Source organism: Eubalaena glacialis, chromosome 10, assembly GCF_028564815.1.
Source record: "Eubalaena glacialis isolate mEubGla1 chromosome 10, mEubGla1.1.hap2.+ XY, whole genome shotgun sequence".
NCBI lineage: Eukaryota > Metazoa > Chordata > Mammalia > Artiodactyla > Balaenidae > Eubalaena > Eubalaena glacialis.
The window spans coordinates 96,094,366-96,117,456 of NC_083725.1; the positions used below are offsets into that span (position 1 = coordinate 96,094,366).

At 33.7% G+C, this 23,091-nt stretch overlaps 1 protein-coding gene across 1 annotated transcript in view; it reads right to left on the reverse strand.

Annotated features, from left to right (window-relative positions):
• CSTF3 (cleavage stimulation factor subunit 3) overlaps positions 1-23,091 on the reverse strand; it is a 68,539-nt gene that overhangs the window by 19,714 nt on the left and 25,734 nt on the right. Inside the window, exons 4-5 of the mRNA XM_061201555.1 lie at positions 1,881-1,913; positions 1,048-1,145 (exon numbers count right to left, since the gene is read on the reverse strand). Coding sequence (XP_061057538.1) covers positions 1,048-1,145; positions 1,881-1,913 — 131 coding nt within the window. The remainder of the gene's footprint in view (positions 1-1,047; positions 1,146-1,880; positions 1,914-23,091) is intronic.

Below are 23,091 nucleotides of genomic sequence, written 5' to 3' on the forward strand. Positions count from 1 at the left end.
AAAGACATCTTTGCAAGTATATAAACAAAATGTAAAGGCTAAGCTCTTTTGTGTTTAGCTTGTCAATGTCATTAATTTATGTACTTTGTTTCTTTTACTTACTACTTGTAAGCTTATCAAAGATAGAGGCCATGTTTTATTTATCTTTATATCGTTTATTAATTTTTTAAGACTTTTTTTTTGATGTGGACCATTTTTAAAGTCCTTATTGAATTTGTTACAATATTGCTTCTGTTTTATGTTTTGGTTTTTTGGCCACGCATGTGGGATCTTAGCTCCCCGACCAGGGATCAAACCCACACCCCCTGCATCGGAAGGCAAAGTCTTAACCACTGGACAGCCAGGGAAGTCCCCTCTTTAAAGCCTTTAAATTGCCTAATCTTATATGTAGAGGATTCAAATGTGGAAATATCTGGTTCTTTGATTAAGAAGGTAAGTTATGTCTGAAGATCTATTAGCTCTGACATAAAATTTAGGGAGAAAGAACTTCTTCAGTGTAAGACAATAAACAATAATGAAGAAAAAGAAAACAAAGATAGAATTCTGGTTATAAAAATAATCTGCCTATTTGTTATATACAAAAACAGCATTCGAGAAGGTCCATTATTTAGATTCAACAAAGATAGATAGGTGGGGGTAAGTCCTAGTGAGGAGGTCAACTATACAACAATACCATTGTCAAAGATGCCTTGGAATACTTAAGTAGCATATTACAATGTAACCTGCCAAGAGTGGTGCCATGACAAGTAATAAGATGCTTTTTATTAAGTTTGTCAACAAGCCTGTCAACAAAGTGCTTTGGAGTTGCAAATGTACAGTGTTTCAATATAGAAGAGGGGCTTGGATGATTCAAGTCTCCAGAATAAATCTAATACCAGTGGCTTTCTTTGAAGCATTTTTTTCCATGGTTTACTGATGTCTCAGAGAATCCTGACTTTTCAAATCCTTAAATTTCTTCACCCTCTGGAGTTAAGAGGTGTGAGTTTCTATGGGATTGGCTGTGTGCCTGGGGATGACTTGCATTCTTAAGCTCCTGATTTAACTTACTTGTAACTTGGTAGTTTACCCTTGGTTTCTCGGACATATGAAAGATAACACTTCCATAAATCAATGTGCAAAACCTTCATAAGGCATCTCTGAAATAGCTGTAAATACAATAAAATATTATCAGAATCCACAGTTAAATAAATTTCACATGTACATAGTTGAAATGGAACATTAAAGAAACAAATTCAGCTCCTTTCATGAATTTATCTTCTTACAAATAAATGTCAAATAACAACCCCCTCTATTTTGTTTAGATAATCAAAATCATTCTCATAATTTTGGTCAGCAGAGTATAATTATTTTCTTTTCCAAAATTTTATTTTATCTTTTAAAATTTATTTATTTTATTTATTTATTTTTGTCTTGGGTCTTCGTTGCTGCGTGCAGGCTTTCTCTAGTTGCAGTGAGTACGGCTACTCTTTGTTGCCGTGCGCGGGCTTCTCATTGCGGTGGCTTCTCTTGTTGCAGAGCACAGGCTCTAGGCGCACGGGCTTCAGTAGTTGTGGCTCACAGGCTGTAGAGCGCAGGCTCAGTAGTTGTGGCACACAGGCTTAGGTGCTCTGCGGCATGTGGGATCTTCCCGGACCAGAGCTCGAACCTGTGTCCCCTGCATTGGCAGGCGGATTCTTAACCACTGCGCCACCAGGGAAGTCCCCCAAGATTTTATTATGAACATTTTCAAGCATACAAAAGGGCTGAATAAGTACAATGAATTCCTATATAATCAGTAGCTAGATTCAACAATTGTTAACATTTTACTGTATTTGCCTTATATACGTTAAGTCCTAAATTAAACTTCAGCATACATTCAAAGTATATTTAAGAGGACTCACCTTTTCGACCTTGTCATAATTTTTAGCTTTAATCTGCAGAGAAACAGAGAAAAATATAGAATTAACACCATTCTTTTTAGAGTACTATCACTATCTCTGAGTGTTTTGATTAAGCTTGTAAATTCATTTCTACATTTTCCTATTTAATTCTGCCTTTTGAAAATAACAAATAGAAGTTTGAACCCAATATGGATAATATGCATTGTAAATATGCCTTACATAAATTAATTCTATATGGAAAAATTTTTATAAGCTCATTTATGTTGAACTTCTGTGAATTTAAAATTTTATAAAACAGTCACAAGATGAATAAAGAAATATAAACAAGGCATACTTGAATAGGGCTTTAAGTATCTAATGAAGACAAACTTAAAGCTTTATTTTCCCTGAATAGCTACTACTAGAACAATCTGAGTAGGGTAGCAAAAAAGATTTGTGAATTTTGACTACACATAAATTTTAATCACTCAGTCAATCTACTATACTCCAGGCGCTGTGCTAGGCACTGGGGCTACCACAGCGAACAAAACATGCATAGTCTGCCTATGTCCTCATAGAGCTTACAATTTTACAGGGAAAACAAGTGTCAAGATGGGGGAACTACAGGGTGCTATGGGAGCATTTAGGAGGAGCATAAAACTCAGACTTATGGGGTTGCAAAAGATTTCCTGGAAGAAGTGAAGATGTTAAGAATGAGGTATGAGGTCAGAATGGCTATCATCAAAAAGTCTATAAACAATAAATGCTGGAGACGATGTGGAGAAAAGGGAACCCTCCTACACTGTTGGTGGGAATGTAAATTGGTGCAGCCACTATGGAGAACAGTATGGAGGTTCCCTTAAAAATTAAAAATAGAGCTACCATATGATCCAGCAATCCCACTCCTGAGCATGTATCTGGAAAAGACGAAAACTAATTCAAAAAGATACATGCACCCTAATGTTCACAGCAGCACTACTTACAATAGTCAAGACATAGAAGCCACCCAAGTGTCTATCAAGAAACAATTGGCTTAAGAAGATGCGGTATATATATACAATGGAATATTACTCAGCCATAAAAAAGAATGAAATACTGCCATTTGCAGCAACATGGATGAAACTAGCGAATATACTAAGTGAAGTAAGTCAGAGAAATACAAATATTATATATCACTTATATGTGGAATCTAAAAAATAATACAAATGAATCTATATACAAAACAGAAACAGACTCAGAGACATAGAAAACAGACTTATGATTACCAAAGGGGAAAGGGAAGGGGAGAGGGATAAATCAGGAGTATGGGATTAACAGATACAAATTACTATACATAAAATAGATAAGCAATAAGGATTTACTGTATAGCACAGGGAACTATATTCAATATCTTGTAATAACCTATTATGGAAAATAATCTGAAATGTATATATATATATATATACACACACACACCCACACACACACACCCACACACACACTTTGCTGTACGCTTGAAACTAACACAATATTGTAAATCAATTCTATTTTAATTAAAAAAAGAGTTGTTAGACTGGTAAAGAAAGGGAGGAGTTATTCCAGGCAGAAGGAGTGGCATGTGCGAAGACAAAGGTTAAATAAATACTATTAGATTTCCCTTTCTTTGAGTATTTTCATCAGATGGTAGGTGGGGTTAGTTATTCAATTGTGATATATCAGCAAATCTTTGTATCAGCCTGATAGGTGAATAATTTGACTGGTTAGAGAAACCTTGGCTTGTGGTCCTTTTCAATCAGTAGTATAGATAAATTTTCCCACTGCTTTCTGGCTTAAAGTGAGGCAGATCAGAACTCTGGTGACAGGCTCTTTTTCTTTTGCTGATTACTTGCTCTTTCTCTCTGGAACTTGTAAGATTTCACCCTTGATCTTCAGAGTTCATAAACTGTAACAGGATTTGCTTAAATATAGGTCTTTGCTCTTTGAGGCAGTTTAGTCAAGGCTCTGGAGTCAAATCTCTTGGGTTCACTTTTTGACTATACACTTAACCATTTTTCCTCTTCTGAATTAGGGGGGATAATAGTACCTATTTTGTAGGGCTGTTGTAAGGACTCAATGAGTTAATAAATGTAAAGCCCTTAGAACACTGCCTAGCAGAGTGAGAACTTAGTAATTGACATTTATTATTATTACCATGAATTCTGCCAGGGACTCAGCATGCCCTTTGAAGCTAGAGTCATGTCTTTCAGCTTAAGACTTTTCCTCTTTTTTAAATTATTGCCTCTCTTCAATCTGTTCCTTTTTTTCCTTATTGAACTCCTATTATACACATTAGGTCTACTTCTTCTATCCTCAGAATCTGTTATTTTTACCCTTTCTTTGCCTTTTGGCTCTAAGTTTAAAAATACTTCTTCCACTAGATTCTCCAGGTCACAAATTTAAGTCTCCATGTTATCATTTTCCTCCAGTTGACCTATTGCTGTAGTTGGTTCAAAAATAATGGCTTTTGGCACCAGAGGTTTTTTTGTTTTGTTTTTTTAAATACTGCACTTTCAATCTCACTGTGCTCCTATTATTTTGTTCAAGTTATTGTCTCTCTCCTCCAGCAGCTCTATTTTGTTGGGGGCCTGTCCCAACAGTTTGTTTATATTCCTTTCTTGTTGCTGGATCCTTAGATATGCAGTTATTTCTTCCGTCTATTCCCTGAGCTCAGAGTTGGCAGTCCCAGTGTTGTAGTTGACCCTTCTCTACCACGAGAGCTGTGTGGCAGGTGTAAACAGCAAGTTGGCTGTTGGTAGTCTTCTGACAAAAAAACAGAGAGAAATCTTTGCTCAAGAGTAAGGAGTACTCAGCCTGCCAGTTCGGCTCCTTTTTGGTTTCCTGGTGGCCAGGCTGATGTCAACATTCCTCTGGGGCAAAAAGACAGTGGAAGGGTGCCAAGTATTTCTGAGTCAGTTTCTTATTCCTTGTCCTAGGCGCTCCACCAGCCCTGTTCTTCGAGACTGCAATAGAATCTGAGGTTTCCTTGCATCCAGCTGCTTGGCTCAGTAAATAGGTTGAGTTGAGAGTAGGAGTGAAGTAAGACAAATTCAAGTCACCAGATTCCCAAGTGTAGATGACAGATTATATACAGTTCTTAAAATTGGCCAGGAAAACCGAAACTATTCTTTGGGAAAATTGGCAAAGAATATGAATAGGCAATTCCCAGAAGAGAAAATGTAAATGGTTAAAAATAATAAGTGTTAAAAATAACACTGTTGGTGGGAATGTAAATTTGTGCAACCACTGTAGAAAAGAGTATGGAGTTTTCTCAAAAAACTAAAAATAGAATCATCATATGACTCAGAAACTCCACTCCTGGGTATATATCTCCAAAAAAACGAAAAACACTAATTTGAAAAGATACATGCACCCCAATGTTCATAGCAGCATTATTTATAATTGCCAAGATATGTATGCAACCTAAGTGTCCATCATCAGAATGGATAAAGAAGATGTGGTAAATATATACAATGGAATACCACTCAGTCATGAAAAAGAACAAAATTTTGCCATTTACAGCAACATGGATGGACTTGAAGGGCATTATACTAAGTGAAATAAGACAGAGAAAGACAAATACAGTATGTTATCACTTATATGTGGAATCTAAAAAATACAACAAACCAGTGAATATAACAAAAAAGAAGCAGACTCAGAGATATAGAGAACAAACTAGTGGTTACCAGTGAGGAGAGGGAAGAGGGGGAGGGGCAATATAGGGGTAGGGGATTAAGAGGTACGAACTATTAGGTACAAAATAAGCTACAAGGATATAGTTACAACATGGGGAATACAGCCAATATTTTATAATAATTATAAATGGAGTATAATCTTAAAAATTGTGAATCACTATATTGTAGACCTGTAACTTATATAACATTGTAAGCAACTATACTTCAATAAAAATAAATGCCTCCATTTAAATCCTATTATATATATATATATATATATACACACACACACACACACAATTTTGCAAAGATTACTAGAACTTGCTCACATCTTATTTATTATATTAAAAGTAATGTTATATAAGTTTAAATAACAGGGGTCTTAAAAAATTATTTTTAGGGAATTCCCTGGTGGTCCAGTCGTTAGGACTCCGCTTCCACTGCAGGGGGCATGGGTTCCATCCCTGGTCAGGGAACTAAGATCCCTCAGGCCTCACGGCGTGGCCAAAAACAAACAAACAAAAAATTATCTTTAGTCTTTGGTTCTCTAACTTGCAAACAATCATCTCAGGTGACTGTTAAAAATGTAGATTTCTGTTTTTTTTAACAGGAATCCTAAGTTATCCTAATGCGAAAAAGTTTTTAAGTGGTTGGAAATATACCAAAAAATGAACAATTTATATGTTAGTGTGATGGAATGATTGTTTTTTCCAAAGCTTCTAATAACACGGTATATTATTTTTGTAATTAAAAAAATCATTCCAAGAAAAAATTTAGGATAATTTTAATATTTATCCTTCGATATATCTATTTATCATCAAAATTTGTCACACAATTTCAATATTACTTTTTTGATGAATCATTTGAATTTTACCAAAATATGAAAAGTTGTGGTGGAGAAAAAGGACTAAATTTTAAAAAATTGTCAGCTGGGAATTCCCTGGCAGTCCAGTGGTTAGGACCCCTCGTTCTCACTGGGTTTGATCCTTGGTCAGGGAACTAGGGTCCCACCAGCCACGTGGCCAGGCCAAAAAAATAAGAAAACATAAAAAATAAAAAATAAAATTGTCAACTTCCTAATATTTTCATTTTATAAAGGGGGAAGATGGTTGGAATTCTAGCAAGATTAATTAAACTTTAAATTTAATTAAATTCAAATGAGTGGTTATTTGGGGGAGAGTGAAAACAAGTATAACACTGAACAAACACAGATCTGTTCCTAACTTTTGAACACTTCCTATTTCTAGTTGTTTGTTAACTTCCACAATTACTTCCCAAGCATTAACTAACATTGTCTTTTGAAACTAAAACTATCCTCTGGGCAGTTATTGGAATTAATGATCATTTACAGTAGATTATTTAATTTTTAAAAGTAAACATTGTCAGAAAAGTCTAAAAAAGCCTTCATTTAACTGTGGTAATGTTCATTTATAACATAGTTTAGATTAGCTATGCCTTTTACCTGGAACATTTTTATATGAAGATCTAAAGAAGCCACAATATTTCACTGCTCAAAAATAAGTTTTTCATAACTGATGTTAAGAACATATTTTAATATTTCATTGAACAATTTATAAAATGTCAGTATAAATGTCTATAAAGCTAGCATTTTTCTTATCAGAGAAATAAACCTCTACATGTCAACAGCATTTTGGCTGATTTCCTCAAATTCATTGTTTTTTTCTTATGATATAGCTTGGGGAAAAAAACCCCACCAAATCCCATAACATCAGAACTTTTTAATGTTATTTTTTACATTATCAAGTATAAGAATAATTAATAAGCGACTGTATAATTTATTTTGAATGGTTCAAAAACACATTTGACAAGTGAACCCAACTGGCAAGATGACTCTAGAGAGGAAAGTAAATTAGCAAACCAATCTAAAGAAAAAGTAAGTCTCTATATATTTTGTTTAGGTTTTCATATAATAACCATTTGGGGCAAGTCCATACTTGTGTTTTAAGACACTACTGGTCCACACAGCAGAGGCAGAGCTAGGCCCCATCTCAAGCGAGTTAACATGGCAGTTGCTTAGGACAAATGTGATGAATAACTGAATTAATCATAAACCCACATTCTTAATTTGTCCCCTACATCTTTTCTACTCTAAAGCACAGCACATGCACTTTTGCGGAATTTAGGACAACCAATTTAAATTAAGTTTGAGCTGCAGAAGCTGCCTGATTCTGCTTCTCTTATTATCCAAAAAGCTCAGCTCCAATCCTGAAACCTGAAAGCAAATGGAATCCTAAATACAAACCCCATCTTCCATTAATTTACTCTTTCTCACTACTCTTTTCTGTTTTCAATCCGCTATGCCTTGGAAATTATGTCTTAGAAAATTACAAAATGTAAGCAGATTTAACGAATTTGGGAAACATTGAGGAATGAACTCTAAGATCAAACAACAGATTTTTAAGTTGCCAGAGAAGCTGCAGAACATTTTCCTTTCCACCCAGTCCCAATTTTAAAGTAAAGATATCAGGAAAGGAGTATCTGCCAGTAAATTCATTTTTATTCAACAAATAATTGTGTGCCTATGTGGCAGGCTCTTTTCTATCTCTAGAGATACAGTGGTGGATTAAACTAAGTTTTATAGTTCATGGAGTTATATTTTAGTGAGGGAGTCAGATAAATAAACTAGGTAGTTTAAAATGTTTGCTTATCTGCGCTTCCTAATTTTTCCTACAATATACTGTACTATTTCCATAATTTTCCTATTAAATGTAGTTACAAATGTATGCCTACATACACATACACAGATTTACATTTAACAGATTGGCCAAAACCATGTTGTCCCATAAATTTCCAGTTCCTCAAGGCACTTAAAATGTGCACAGAAATAACATTTGTTAAATATGAGTGTAAAGTATAGACCACTTATAGTCTCAGTATGATTGACATTAAAATGTGCTAAGCAAAAATATGATTATCTTCAGTTTTGGATTAAATTTATGTTCATTTTGATTCTTTGTACGAACCAAATTAGGCATTAATTAATCTTCCACTTTTCTGAACCAACTAAAAAGTATTTGTAGCATGTTTAGGATTTACCAAGTAGATATGGGAATATGGACCTGAACTCTATCAAAGAGCTTATAATCTAGTCAGAATCATAAAATTATTGGAAAGAACACAGGACTAAATTTAAATTATTTTCTACTAGTGCCATGTCTTATAAAGTCCAGAGGAATAGGCGTTCCATGCAAATTAGAGTTACCAAGGAAAAGTTTTATTGTTCAGATGGAATCCGGGCCATTAATGAGAAAAAGTTTCTGTAAATTCGTGAAATAACACGAGTTTCTGTAGAATAGTGAAAACATTCAAACAAGAATAGGTATTAGGAAAATAGGTTGGCTAATTGTGGTGGAGGTCCATTACAGGGGGCCTAAAAAGCCAAGCAGAGTTTAAATCTGATACACAAAAATTGGCTGTCACACAATAAGGAAAGTACAGAAACTATGGCTCATCTGTGTGTGGGCGGGGGTGGTTTGAGAGGGTAAAGGTAGGAAAGAAGACAGAGGTGGCTTTCAGTGCCATGGAATGAGACAAGCAGCCACTAGCTGAGAGAATAGCTAAGAGGCTGTTGTTATCATCCTTAAGTGGGATAATAGTGGCCTGGGCTTGGCAGAGGGAGAACAGGGAGAGCAAAACAGTAATATAGAGCGAAAAACAACAGAGTAATTTTTTCATGGGAACGAAAATGAAAAATGTTACAGTAGTTGCTGTACAATAAAGTTTACTTTTTATTACATTTGCGATGACCATAAATAATTCAGGTAGAAACTATTTACAGTTAGGAGATAAGGTATTGGTTTTCAAATAAGACAGTGGGATTAAAGATGTATATCTGAGTCACTTGTTTAAAAAAAATTTATATATACCTAGAGCATGTAATACCTAATGCATTAAGTATATTCTCTGAAGAAGAGAATATACAGACAAGCAAAGATTAATTTCTCAAAAATTATCCATTATTCAGGCAGAGAAAAGGAAAAGAACTCCAAAGAGTACTTGAGATAAGAGAAAAAGGATAAAAATCACATCAGAGAAGTCAAAGGAGACCATTATAAGAAAAAGACGTGGTGGATGGTGGGATATGCCACAGGTCAAAAGGAACTCTGGGTATAAGAAAGACCAGTGGATCTGAAAATAAGAAAATTATTGCTTATCTATTACAAATTTAAATTTAAAAGCTGAAACAATTCAACTTCTTAGAAATTGAAATCAACGACAAAATACTGCTAATACCAACAGCATTTATTAAATACTTAAGGTATGTAAGCACTACTCTAAGAGTTTATATGTATTAACTCATTCAATCCTTAGAACAACACTCAAGTAAAGTACTACTATTATTTACTACTTAAAGATGACAAAACTGAGGAAGGTTTAGTAAGTTGCCCAATATTGCACAACTGAGCTCTTAGCTATTACACTACATTGCTCTTTAGCAAGATATAGGTATGAGGATGTTCATTGAAAGAGTGCTTGTGGTAGAGAAAAGTCTGGAAACTTAAATGACCAAAGGCAGACTGACTAAATAAATTATGCTTTGTCTAAACAATGGAATGGATTATGCATATATACATAAAACTTTAAACACAATGATGTATATTTATAATACTGAATGGAAATATGTCCACAATATATTTTTAAAAGGAAGTGGAATTTTAAAAATGGGCACACATTTGGTATGTTTATCCAATCTACTTATCCTCCTCATCCCACCCCCTCTGTGTCTCTATCTAGAGTGCAAAAGACATAAACTCAGGAGAAATGCAAAACTGTTAGCCAAAACTGTTATCACTGCGAGAATAGAGAATTTTTCTGTCTCAGTTATTTCTGTGACAGATTTTATTTCTATAACACAATTTCACAGCAGCAAAGAGAACTGGGTTTTTGTTTTTTTAAAAGAAAAGAAAGAAAATCATAGCTGACTTGGGGCAGTAAATTCCTCTTCTGAGTAATTCGTTGGTATTTTTCTCTGGTTATAAACATCTCCATTTAAAATTCATTCTTAAATGCTCTCAAATCCTCAGCCAGGCCTACCAAGCTGAAAAAGTTATTAAGTAATTGCTAGCAAATCAGGCAAAATTAATTTCAACCAAGAATGTCAAAGGTAAAACTTTGACCTAAATTTGATTTTGTCCCAATTTATAGGGCATCTGTCAACAATCCTCACTTGACATTTATAGACTCAGCCTATTTCACTAAATGTCTAAACTCTTTGCTCCCAGTAAACACACTTTGTAAACACCATGCCAAATCATTACTTTCCAAAAATAATCTGCAAACTCTGAGTTAGAAAAACAGAGCAGGATATTTCACTTTTTGAGAAGTGAGTAGTTTGATCTAAAGTATCAAAACATCACTCATCTTCATGGCTCCATTGGTTTTGCTACTCTAGCCCCCCTACACCACCTCCCCCATGCCACCTCAACATTGATGTATGACATAGATTTTCTTTCTAAATGGTAAATTAAAATTGAGAATGAGAAATGTGTACAATCGTTTGAGATCCTTGAGCTACCAGAAATGTCAGAGAACCAAGTTTATAAGCCACTGATCTCGAAAATGGAATCAGTTCTGTACTGCACAACCAGGGAAGTGCTCAAGTAGGTGTGCTGGTTCACTTCCCTCAAAAGCCTAATATCAGTTTATTTCTTTCACATCCATTTATAGTCTTCTCTAGCCTGCTACCTTAATTTTTAGCTTTTATGAATTGTTCTCTTAACAAAATAAAAATCCTTCCAGGCAAACTTAAAATATTATTCAATAGTATAATTTCTCTAAGATTACTACGTGAACTTTATACATTGCCTTAGAAAATATCTCACTCTACTCTCATTTTGCTGAGTTAATCTCCCATTAGTATAGTCACACAACTTCTTAACATGTGGTGAAAATTTTTAGAGTAGAAAACCATTTACGATTCATCTTTCACAATATTTCTCACTGCATACATATTGAGAATTGCTATTTTTAAAAAATTAACAATTGAATTATCATTGGGCAAAAGCCTTATTTTAATCACTCCTCTGATCATTCTAGTTTCATAAATCAAGATAATTTCTTTCCCATTTTGATAGATTCCTATCAGAATATCAATTTGCTTGCCTAATTTTCAGTGGCATCAACTGGCATCATAAGTTTTTCTATGCATTTCTTTGTTACTAATTCTGTGTACACTTTAATACTGCTGAATCAACATGTATACTAGATACACAGTATCATGGGTAACGCTTCATCTCTAGCTTTTCTTAAAATCACTTTTCAAAAACAGGATTAAACTTCTACAATGAAGTGGATATAAATCCAGTGGATTACATTCCTCTACTTTTTGAGCAACTTGCCTACTCTTCCAGTATTTCCCTATCAACATAGACTTATGAATGATGATTTCCTCATTCTATGAAAATTACAGTACATTCATTCCTGAGACTAAAATATGTTTTTTTCAATGCTGCTTTTCAAATACTCTTTAGTTCAGAAATTATAATCACATTCTGTAACTCTGCCTTTGATGCCCTTTTTATTTTATCCAAGAAATTAAAACCTACACCTGTATTTTATGATCCAATTCCAGTTTTCTCAATCCTCTAAGCATAGTTTATTTCTATTTTGTTAACGAAATAACCTAATTTCAGGTTCCCTTTTAAAAAATATTAAATAATCTCCTAATCATCTTTCTCACCAAAATTGTACATTTATTTAATCTTTTTTCTCTCTACTCTTGTGCAAACTATACATTGGCCATTTTTACTGAAATTCTGAAGCAATTAAAAAATATCATGACCTGAAATTTTTGAAAGATGATGTCAGCAACCTTTGATAGTGAAATATCAAGTCTAAATGATAAATGTAAAGAAGTTATAAATGTGTAAAGATATTTAAGTAAAATTGTATTTATGTTAGTTTCACATAAAGCAAAAACTGGAAACTATATGAATGCACAACAATAAAGGACTGGTTAAAAAAAGCATTTATCTAGGGCTTCCCTGGTGGTGCAGTGGTTAAGAATCCGCCTGCCAGTGCAGGCGACATGGGTTAAATCCCTGGTCCAGGAAGATCCCACATGCTGCGGAGCAGCTAAGCCCGTGTGCCACAACTACTGAGCCTGTGCTCTAGAGCCCGCGTGCCACAACTACTGAAGCCCACGTGCCTAGAGTCCATGCTCCGCAACAAGAGAAGCCACCGCAAGGAGAAGCCCGCGCACCGCAACGAAGAGTAGCCCCCGCTCGCCGCAACTAGAGAAAGCCCACGCACAGCAACGAAGACCAAGCGCAGCCAAAATTAAATAAATAAAATAAATAAATTTATTTTTTAAAAAAAGCATATATCTAAAAAGAACTACTTTGGCATATTTAAAAGTGATTTTGTATAATAAACAACACAAAAGTATGCTATCATGTAAAAAACTTGTTACAAAAAAGTTTTAAGATTTTATAGATAGCTACATCTAGAAATGCTAAGTGGTGAAAGTGGGAATATGGATGTTTCTTCTAATTTTTCTGCAATAAACATATATTACTCTTTCAAATAATATTTTCCTTTATCAGTGCCAATGTAAAAATGTAAAACGTGTAAGTTTTATAGAAAGCTCAGTATAAGTTCTGTAATTCTTGTTAAAACATTAACTATAAAAACCTCACCTCGTAAAAAGATTTAAAAAGAACGCTAAGAATTATACTGTCATACAATTCACAATGAAATAACAATGGATAGGGACTGATTAAAACTCTAATATGTACTTTGAAAACAGATTTCACATGGTTTAGATAATTCCATGCAAACACCCAAATCAATTTTATCTTTCATTAATTCTTTTGAATGAAAACATGATTTTCATTTCCCATGTAACACTGCTTTAAATACTTACTTAAAAGATGAGAAGTTGGAATTTTGAAAATGGAGGTTTAAATAGGTAGACATAGCTAACAAATTATCTTCATGAAAAGCAAAGAAAAAATTCAGGTAAAAAATATTAAACTCCAGAAGAATCAGTAAGACTGAGACATGAATCTTCTTCCTCTATGGTAGACATGCTCCAAAACTGAAACTTCGGCTCTATTTTAATGGGTTAAGTCCTACTTTGAAATGTTAAGTACTACCTCCAGAATGTTTATTAAATAATCTAATAGATACTTAAATTTTAAAACTTCTTTTTTCCTAACTTTGTAAGTTCTAAGTACATTTATTTAACGGCTTATCAAGAAAGCATGCACTATGTTCTCTGGAATTTGTTTTATATAGTTTGAAATGTTTGGTTTATATTTCACATTTTATCTTCTCCAGATATATGTTTGTGATGACATTTTCCCAAGTGGTATCACCTGAAGTAAAGAATTAAGTCCAAATTCTATACAGAATACTGCCATTAAGGTTTCAGTAGACAAGACTGCAATAAAGATTATATTGGAATTCCCTCCTTGTGCTGTGACAGAAATGCAAAGAAAGTTGAAGGGGAAAAAAACCTGAAGAGCAAGCTCTGGATCAAGATGATGTTACTTTAGCTGGTAAATGAAGTCTGGAGGAAGGCTCCTATAATCTAATAAACACATGCCCATTCTTTCTAATGGATCCTAATATACAGGTCTGATTTTGTCCAGGCTTTATGTAACAGGTTAGTGGGGATGTCAGATTATCGAAAGCTGTGACATGTAAAAAATAACAGGAAAATAAAAAATTTCCTAATACTGCTTCTCAAAGAAGTCGAGCTCCTAACAGCCCTTTCCCAATCACTCCCTAAACCTAAGGGAAGACAGGACAGGGACAAGACCATTGCTCTATCCTCCTCCCCACATTCCCTCATCATCCCACAATATGCACACAATAATCTAAGGACGGACTTTCAAATTGCTACAGTTGAGACACATTGCTGGATAGGAGGGCATGCATGTTCGAAAACCAGATTTTATGAAGTATTTACCTGACCATTGAGAAAACTAGTTTAAAAATATTTAATGTTAAATAAGTAGTACAAATATAATCCTTACACATAAGACTCACTTCAAAGGGAGCTATCATTCTTGAAAGATGGCTTCATGATTTTGATGCCTACTATTTTCAGTGACACTGAATAGCTCAAGAAAATCTGTACTGTGAATCAAGATTTTCCTTCAAAAATATAGGCAAATCAACTTAAGGGAAAAAATATATAACTAGCAACAGAAATATACACTTATAAAATCTACTTAAAACTATTATTATTACATATGGGTATTCAAGTCTCCTCATATCTTTCTAATGCTGAGTTGCAAGAATATAAAAAGTTCAAGACATATATGAGAAAAATAATTTGCAAACGTTAATACTTAAGTGGGAAATTACAGAGTTGATCAACTAAATGAAAATCTAAGCACAAAACATTTGAAAGAAAATTATTTAAAGCAAGTCATGAACACCAAAGTAACAAATGAAAGTATTGGTCTTTCACCTCAGAGAGCATATTTATCATTCCTTCCAGTCTGATACTGAGAAAAACAACATAAACAATAAAGATAACATACTATTTAAATGTTATATCAAAATTACCTGAACTTATAAATAGCAAATCATGCAAAAGTTAAAAGTTTCCCTTAAGTCCCCTAACGTAAAATGTTCCTGCAAATAAGAAAAAACAAAACAGAAAAATGGAGTAAGGAGATCAAGTCTCAGAAAAAGAAATCTAAAGGGATTTTACATGTATAAAAACAGGTTCAATCTCATACATAAGAGAAATGCAAATCACAACCATACTGATAATTATAATTGTTTACCTATGAATACTGGCAAAAATTTTAAAGTGTAATAATATATTGAATTAACAGGTTGTGAGGAAGTATACTTTCAATATCAAGGATTATTAATGGGATTTCAAATTATTACAACCTCTGCGGAAAGCAATTTGGTTAAAAAAAATCCTTCATACTCTTTGATCCAGCAATTCCTCATCTAGGAATAACCTAGATATATTTATAGATGGAAATGACATGTACATATATATTCAATGCAGTAATGTTTGTAATAAAACAAGTTTGGGAGGAACCTAAATGTCCTTCAGCAGAAGACAGATTAAACAAAATAAGGAATAAGTACTTGTAAAAAAAAAAAAAAAAACACACTCTAAAATTTACTTTGTTAAGCAAAAAAGAAAAAAAGCAAGGTGTAAAACAAAACCTAAGAGGCAACTGTTCATGTAAAAGGAGAGGAAAAAAATAAGCTGAACATTTTTCACTGGGGAGGGGAATTGGGTGACTCAAGGATGGATAGATGAAAAACTTTTCCCTGTAGGTCCCTTTCATATCTTGGGTTTTTGAACCATATTTTAAAATATACAAATATGTATTTTAAAACTCTTTAGGTAATATATAACCTTTTGGGGCTTCTCTCATGTTTAAACATATTTCTGTATTTAACCATCAATTCTTAAAAAAAAATTCCAAATACTCTAAAAATGTATACAAGTAATAGAACATGTATTATGCATACAGGTATTAAGATGTATAATATTGTTAAACTATTTAACTCACAGTATTTTTTAAGGCAAAGGATTTTTGCAACATCTAAATACCTAGTAGAATTTAAGCATTTGTAAAAGAAACAATCAACCGTAACACAAACTGATAAAACAAAGTACAGAAGTACTACCATAAAATTTTAACTTATTTAGTCAGATAATTTTCAAACCTAAAAATGGATGTTAACTAATGGAACAAGACATTGATGTCACTCAAGATTACTTAAAGTGTTTTATAAAGTATTTATAACATTTAATAATAAGATTATTGAAGTAATACAGATGGGTAAAAATCTGAAAGTCAACATTTACTTTAACAAACTGTTGCATGCTGGGAAGACTGGACAGCTACATGTAAAGAATGAAATTAGAACACTTCCTAACACCATACACAAAAATAAACTCAAAATGGATTAGAGACCTAAATGTAAGACCGGACACTATAAAACTCTTAGAGGAAAACATAGGAAGAACACTCTTTGACATAAATCACAGCAAGATCTTTTTTGATCCACCTCCTACAGTAATGGAAATAAAAACAAAAATAAACAAATGGGACCTAATGAAACTTCAAAGCTTTTGCACAGCAAAGGAAACCATAAACAAGACGAAAAGACAACCCTCAGAATGGGAGAAAGTATTTGCAAACGAATCGACGGACAAAGGATTAATCTCCAAAATATATAAACAGCTCATGCAGCTCAATATTAAAAAAAAAAAACCCAATCCAAAAATGGGCAAAAAACCTAAATAGACATTTCTCCAAAGAAGACATACAGATGGCCAAGAAGCACATGAAAAACTGCTCAACATCACTAATTATTAGAGAAATGCAAATCAAAACTACAATGAGGTATGACCTCACACCAATTAGAATGGGCATCATCAGAAAATCTACGAACAACAAATACTGGAGAGGGTGTGGAGAAAAGGGAACCCTCGTGCACTGTTGCTGGTAATGTAAATTGACAGCCACTATGGAGAACAGTATGGAGGTTCCTTAAAAAACTAAAAATAGAATTACCATATGACCCAGCAATCCCACTACTGGGCATATACCCAGAGAAAACCATCATTCAAAAAGACACATGCACCCCAGTGTTCACTGCAGCACTATTTACAATAGCCAGGTCATGGAAGCAACCTAAATGCCCATCGACAGACGAATGGCTAAAGAAGATGTGGTACATATATACAATGGAATATTACTCAGCCATAAAAAGGAACAAAATTGGGTCATTTGTAGAGACGTGGTTGGATCTAGAGACTGTCATACAGAGTGAAGTAAGTCAGAAAGAGAAAAAAAAAATCGTATATTAACGTATATATGTGGCACCTAGAAAAATGTTACAGATGAATCGGTTTGCAGGGCAGAAATTGAGACACAGATGTAGAGAACAAACGTATGGACACCAAGCGCGGAAAGCGGCAGGGGGGTGGGGGTGGGGGTGTGATGAATTGGGCGATTGGGATTGACATGTATACACTGATGTGTATAAAACTGATGACTAATAAGGACCTGCTGTATAAAAAAATAAAATTTAAAAATTAAAAAAACAAAAAATGTTGCATGCCACAATCTTTATAAACTTCTGGCACTAAACCAATCAAATAAGATTTACCAATTTATAAATTAAAATAAAAATAAAATTCATAATCATTTTCCTCAAAAAAATGAAGGTAAAAATATAACATGAATTACAATTCTAACAAAAGTCCTTTCATCTATGAGAACTTTCATTAGAAAAGAATGACTTTGGAGGGAAAATCTTATTAAGAAAAATATTGAGTAATCTGGTGGATACTACCTAAATAAGAATATTCTTTATATACATATATATATAATTTCTTTTAGTTTGAGGAAGTTACATACTATAATGGGAAATGTCAAAAATACATATATGGCCTCTTGCCTTCTGAGATGGCCCACACTCTGTCTGTGGAGTGTGTTTCTCTAAATAAACCCACTCTTACCTATCAAAAAAAATATTTAACTTTGACAATGTTATTTTATTAACCTCGCCTATAATGTCTTTCTTCACCCCCATAAAGATTTTTCTCCTGCGTATAGAACTTTTGACAGGTTTGTTTAAGTAAACTGAAGAGGCAATTCAATTGTCTTCTGGCTTCTACTGTTGCTCTTGGGAAGTTGTCAACCTAACTGCCATTCGTTTGAAGGCCACTTGTCCTTTTGTTTCCAGCTGCTTCTGAGATGGGTTTGGTTTTCATTGTTTTTCTGTAGTTTCATTCTGTGTCTACATGGGAATTTTTCTTTTTTTAATCCTGTTTGGGATTCATTAAGCATCCTGAATCTGCTGAATTCTTTTAATCACCCTAAAAACATTCTTAGTATTTATCTCTTCAAATTGTGCTTCTGCCCAATATCTCTCCTCTACTTCTGGAACTTCAGTTAGACACATTTTCACTCTATCCTTTGTGGTCTTAATCCTTTCATATTTCCTATGTCATTGTTTCTTTAAACTCCAATCTGGATTTCGTCAATTCTCCAATTCTCTCTTCACCTGTGTCTAATCTGTTATTAACTTAATTCCATCTTAATTCTAGTTTTTGAAGTCTTTGCAGATCTGTTTCTGCTGTATCTGTTTTTTTTTTACGTGATTAGTTTTTAACAAGCAAACTCCTTTTCCTTGGAAAAATATTCGTGGATATTCTTCTGTGGCTTAGGATGAAGGTGCATTCCTCCAGAAAAAGTCTGAGAAAGATTATCAGGCACCTAGTAGCATAATTCAGGTTGAGGCCACCTCACGCATGGTTCAAAAATTTTTTGAACCACCCAAGTGATGTTTATTTGGACCACAAATCCATGCAAGTGCCAACTTGTTGAAACATCCCAGGACTTCCCCATTCTGCTCTGCTCAGGACCACAGCAACCTTCCTCAGTCTTCTAGGGTTAATAAGGCAGCACAGATTTATTTCTGGTTCACTGTCATCCTGAGTATTACCTACACACAGCTTTAGAGGAAGAGGGTGTCCTGTTGGGCAAGCCTTGGGCTTTGACTTTTGCTACCTGAACTCCTATAAGCATTTGAAATTGAAGTTCAAGTTCTCCCAGTTTGACAAAGGCTCTCAGGGTAAAAACAGTTTAGGAACTTAGCTTATCTCCCAGCATTCCTATTTTTGTTTGTGTGTGTGTTTGTTTTCCAGTTAGGTTTTGGCTTGGTAATTCTTCACTATGCTGTCAGTTCTTCAAGACGTTTTAAAATTCTGCCCGGCAGCCTTTGTTTTCAGTGAGACCATTTATCTGAGTAACCAAGCTCACCATATCACCCAAATCTTCTTCAATATATTTTATTAACATCTGGCTTCAAAAGAATTAGGAAAAAATTCTGTATGCAAACTATCTTGAAAAGCAACTAAAAACTTAAAAATCCAATGTTCTTTGAAACACTAAATTTCAAAGGTTAAGAAAATTACAGAATTCAATAAACCAAATATATTTCCTCTAATGTACTGGAGAATTCCCAAGTAAGTGTAATTCAGTTCTCTGAAATACTTTATAAACCAGCAATTTGAGTTTACCCTTAATATTTGCCATGCCAAAGTAAGTGAAGTTTGGGTGAAAGTTACAAAAACAAAAAGTAAAATGATAAATAACATTTAACATAGAAGTACTGTTTCTAAGGACAAAAGCTGGAGTAATTCATTTTTTATACTTGTTTTTTTAAAAATAAATCTATATAAAGTTTATGGATTAAGTTAAAACCGGAACTTGCTATATTTTTAAATATCTAGATGTCTTAAAGAATTTCCACTCATCAACTGGATGTTGGCAGTGTGCACATATACATTGGTCCAAGTGAAAATGGGTGGGTAAGAATTAAAATGTTTATGCTTTACTAATTTGACAAACAACCTGTGAAATTTGAGAAATCAAGTTGTGAAAACTCCTGTTTTTATCTCATACATACACATACAAATGTCTCAGAAGTTTTACTTCAATATATACACCTAAATCTTTCTTGTAACCAGTCAGGCATTTATTTTCTATATCAGGTTTTAAAGTTTTATCTGAAAGCATTTCAGAATTACAAACAAGCAATTTTTTTTTTAAGGTACTTCAAAATGCTAGGTAAATTAGTAATGCCCTTTTGTAATTCTTTAAAATTGGATAATTCTTTAAAAACCTTTCTTTTAGGTCATACATCAAGATAGAATAATTCTAAATGTCAATGATGCTCATTCTAAAATACTTAAATGGCTGAGGGTATTACACAATTCAAAAAGATAGTTTCTTTGTATTTTTAGAAAAACTGTAGAGACTTTTTAAAACCTATGTTAACAGTAAAGATATTGGCCACGTATAATTTGATGAAAAATAATACATTGTTATAAATTATGTCACACTCTAATTCTTAGAAATTAAAATTCAAGTTGCAAAATAATGATAAATTCAGTTTTATTTCCCATTGTGCACTTTTCACCCAACAAATATTTAGAGTGCCACTATGTGCCAAGCATTGTTCTAGATTCCTGAAACATATCAATGTATAAAATACAAACTATAATAAGTTAACTGTTCAGTATACTAGAAGATAAGCACTATAGGTGAAAAAAATAGAGGAAAGGATGAGTTTTGAGGTGTTGGGAATGGGGGTGGCAATTTAAAATATGGGCAAGAGCAGATCTCACTGAGAAGATAACACTTTTACAAAAATTTGAAGAAAGCAAGGGATTTTGCCAAGCAGCTATCTGGATAAGTATCTTTAGAGCAGATAAAATAGCTAATGTAAAGAAAAGCCTTGAGGTGGGAATGTGTCTAGAATATTTAAGGAGGCCAGAGTGACTGAAGAAGAGACTTTACTATGTGAATTATCTATCATGCAGCTATCAAGCACAAAATTTTATACTTAAGTGGGTATCCTAGTATTCACTCCGTACACTTATTTTCTAATAATTATTCAACCTATCTGAATTTATGACTAAGAAATAACTGATTCTTAAACATATAAAAATGTTACTTTACAGATATCAATTCATTAAAAATGTATCATTAAAAAAAACCTATATTCAATTTCTACTTGAAATAGGACCCTGGTTATTGTTTTTGAAGATTCCAATCAAGAGCCAGAACTCCCTAATTCAGCGATCAAAGTTCCATTATAATTCTCAACTACTTACTGCTATAAAAACATTGTTTCATATAATACCAATGTCTTTCTAAAATATACAATATTATCATTATTACACCAATACAATTCTTATTAATACTTCCCTCCTCATATTAATTTAACATACTGCCATAGATAGGCAATCTACCCTCCCTAACAGATTTTTGGACTTCACGAAAATTTGAAAATTTAGAGAATGAAATTTACAAACTTTTTCGTCAAAAAGAGAAGTTTGAAACCCAGTTCTTGTGCTTTCACTAAATTTTAGTCAGTCTTTAAGTATTCCCAAAATATTCACAAGACATCAGAACATGAGTTTCAGGTTTTATCCAAAACCAAGTTTCAATCCTCAATACTATAATCAATAAAAGTGTAAGTGGTATTTTAAAAGTTTTGTCCCTTTGGTGTAACTGTCCCTTTTAGTACACACTTGCATATTAACTTATGTATTTAACCAAATAAAAGGATAGTGTCCTATACATTTCTTCATTAATAAAATTCATGTAACAGATGAGCAATCTTTTTTGTGTGTGTGCAGAAGTCAATCTGGGAACTATGTTATTGGATAAACTAGACATACTGACAATGTGGTATCCTGGGACTGGCATTTAGTAAAAACGGATTTTATTCATGGCAAAAATTTTCCTAGGAACCAACTTTTTCAAAGTAGCTACTCAAGTCTAACCTACCAATAAAACATAACTAATTTTCTCCCTTTGAAAAGGCTTTGTTCCTCCTCCAAAATGAATACTCTGGTCAATTAATGTCATCTTCCTCAAACTATATGAAGGCTATTATAGAGAACAAAAGGTTTCATAGCTTCTTAACTCTATTACTTTCTTAAGACTCAAATACAAAGTAAAAATTAGTGAAACCAAGAGAATTTCTAACATGCAATTTTCTTTGAAAATTGTAAAGGAAACCTCCCCTCACTTAACTTCTAAATTTCTGTAGGCATCTGAGTTTTAAAAGAGGCCCACAATTATAAATATCACAACTTACGGTTTTCCTAGAGCAAAATTACATTCACATAATTCTAGCCATTATGAAATTTCAGATGTTCATACTTTTTCTCCAGCTCTATTTTCGAACAGCTTAGCTGCAATTCTAGATTAACTATTGAGCTAGTGTTCTTGTAATTAAGAAAATTTTCATGAAATAGTCACAAGTCATCTGTTTACAATACTGCGAAGGGCTAGAAGCAAAACTTAGCTTAAAAACTATCAAGCTGTTTCAACTTCTCAAACAGAGCATGTTTTTTCTCCCTTTCATTGAGACCTCGGCACTAGTGCTTCTCTTTGCCAGGGATTCTGTGTGTAATTTCATACTTCCATTTAGAAAGTCTTGTTCCTCATAAAAAGGAACGAAATTGTTATTTGTAATGAGGTGGATGGACCTAGAGTCTGTCATAAAAAGTGAAGTCAGAAAGAGAAAAACAAATACTGTATGCTACTGCAAATATATGGGATCTAAAAAAATGGTACTGAAGAACCTAGTGGCAGGGCAGGAATAAAGATGCAGACATAGAGAATGGACTTGAGGACACGGGGAGGGGGAAGGGTAAGCTGGGACGAAGTGAGAGAGTGGCATGGACATATATACACTACTAAATGCAAAATGGATGGCTAGTGGGAAGCAGCCGCATAGCACAGGCTCAGTGCTTTGTGACAACCTAGAGGGGTGGGATAGGGAGGTGGGAGGGAGATGCAAGAGGGAGGGGATATGGGGATATATGTATACGTACAGCTGATTCACTTTGTTGTACAGCAGAAACTAACACAACATTGTAAAGCAATTATGCTCCAGTAAAGGTATGTTAAAAAAAAAAATCTTGTTCTTCTATAGGATTTCCTTGACCCACCCTCACATACCCTCCCCATGTTTTCTCAATCAGAGCACCTACCACCCAG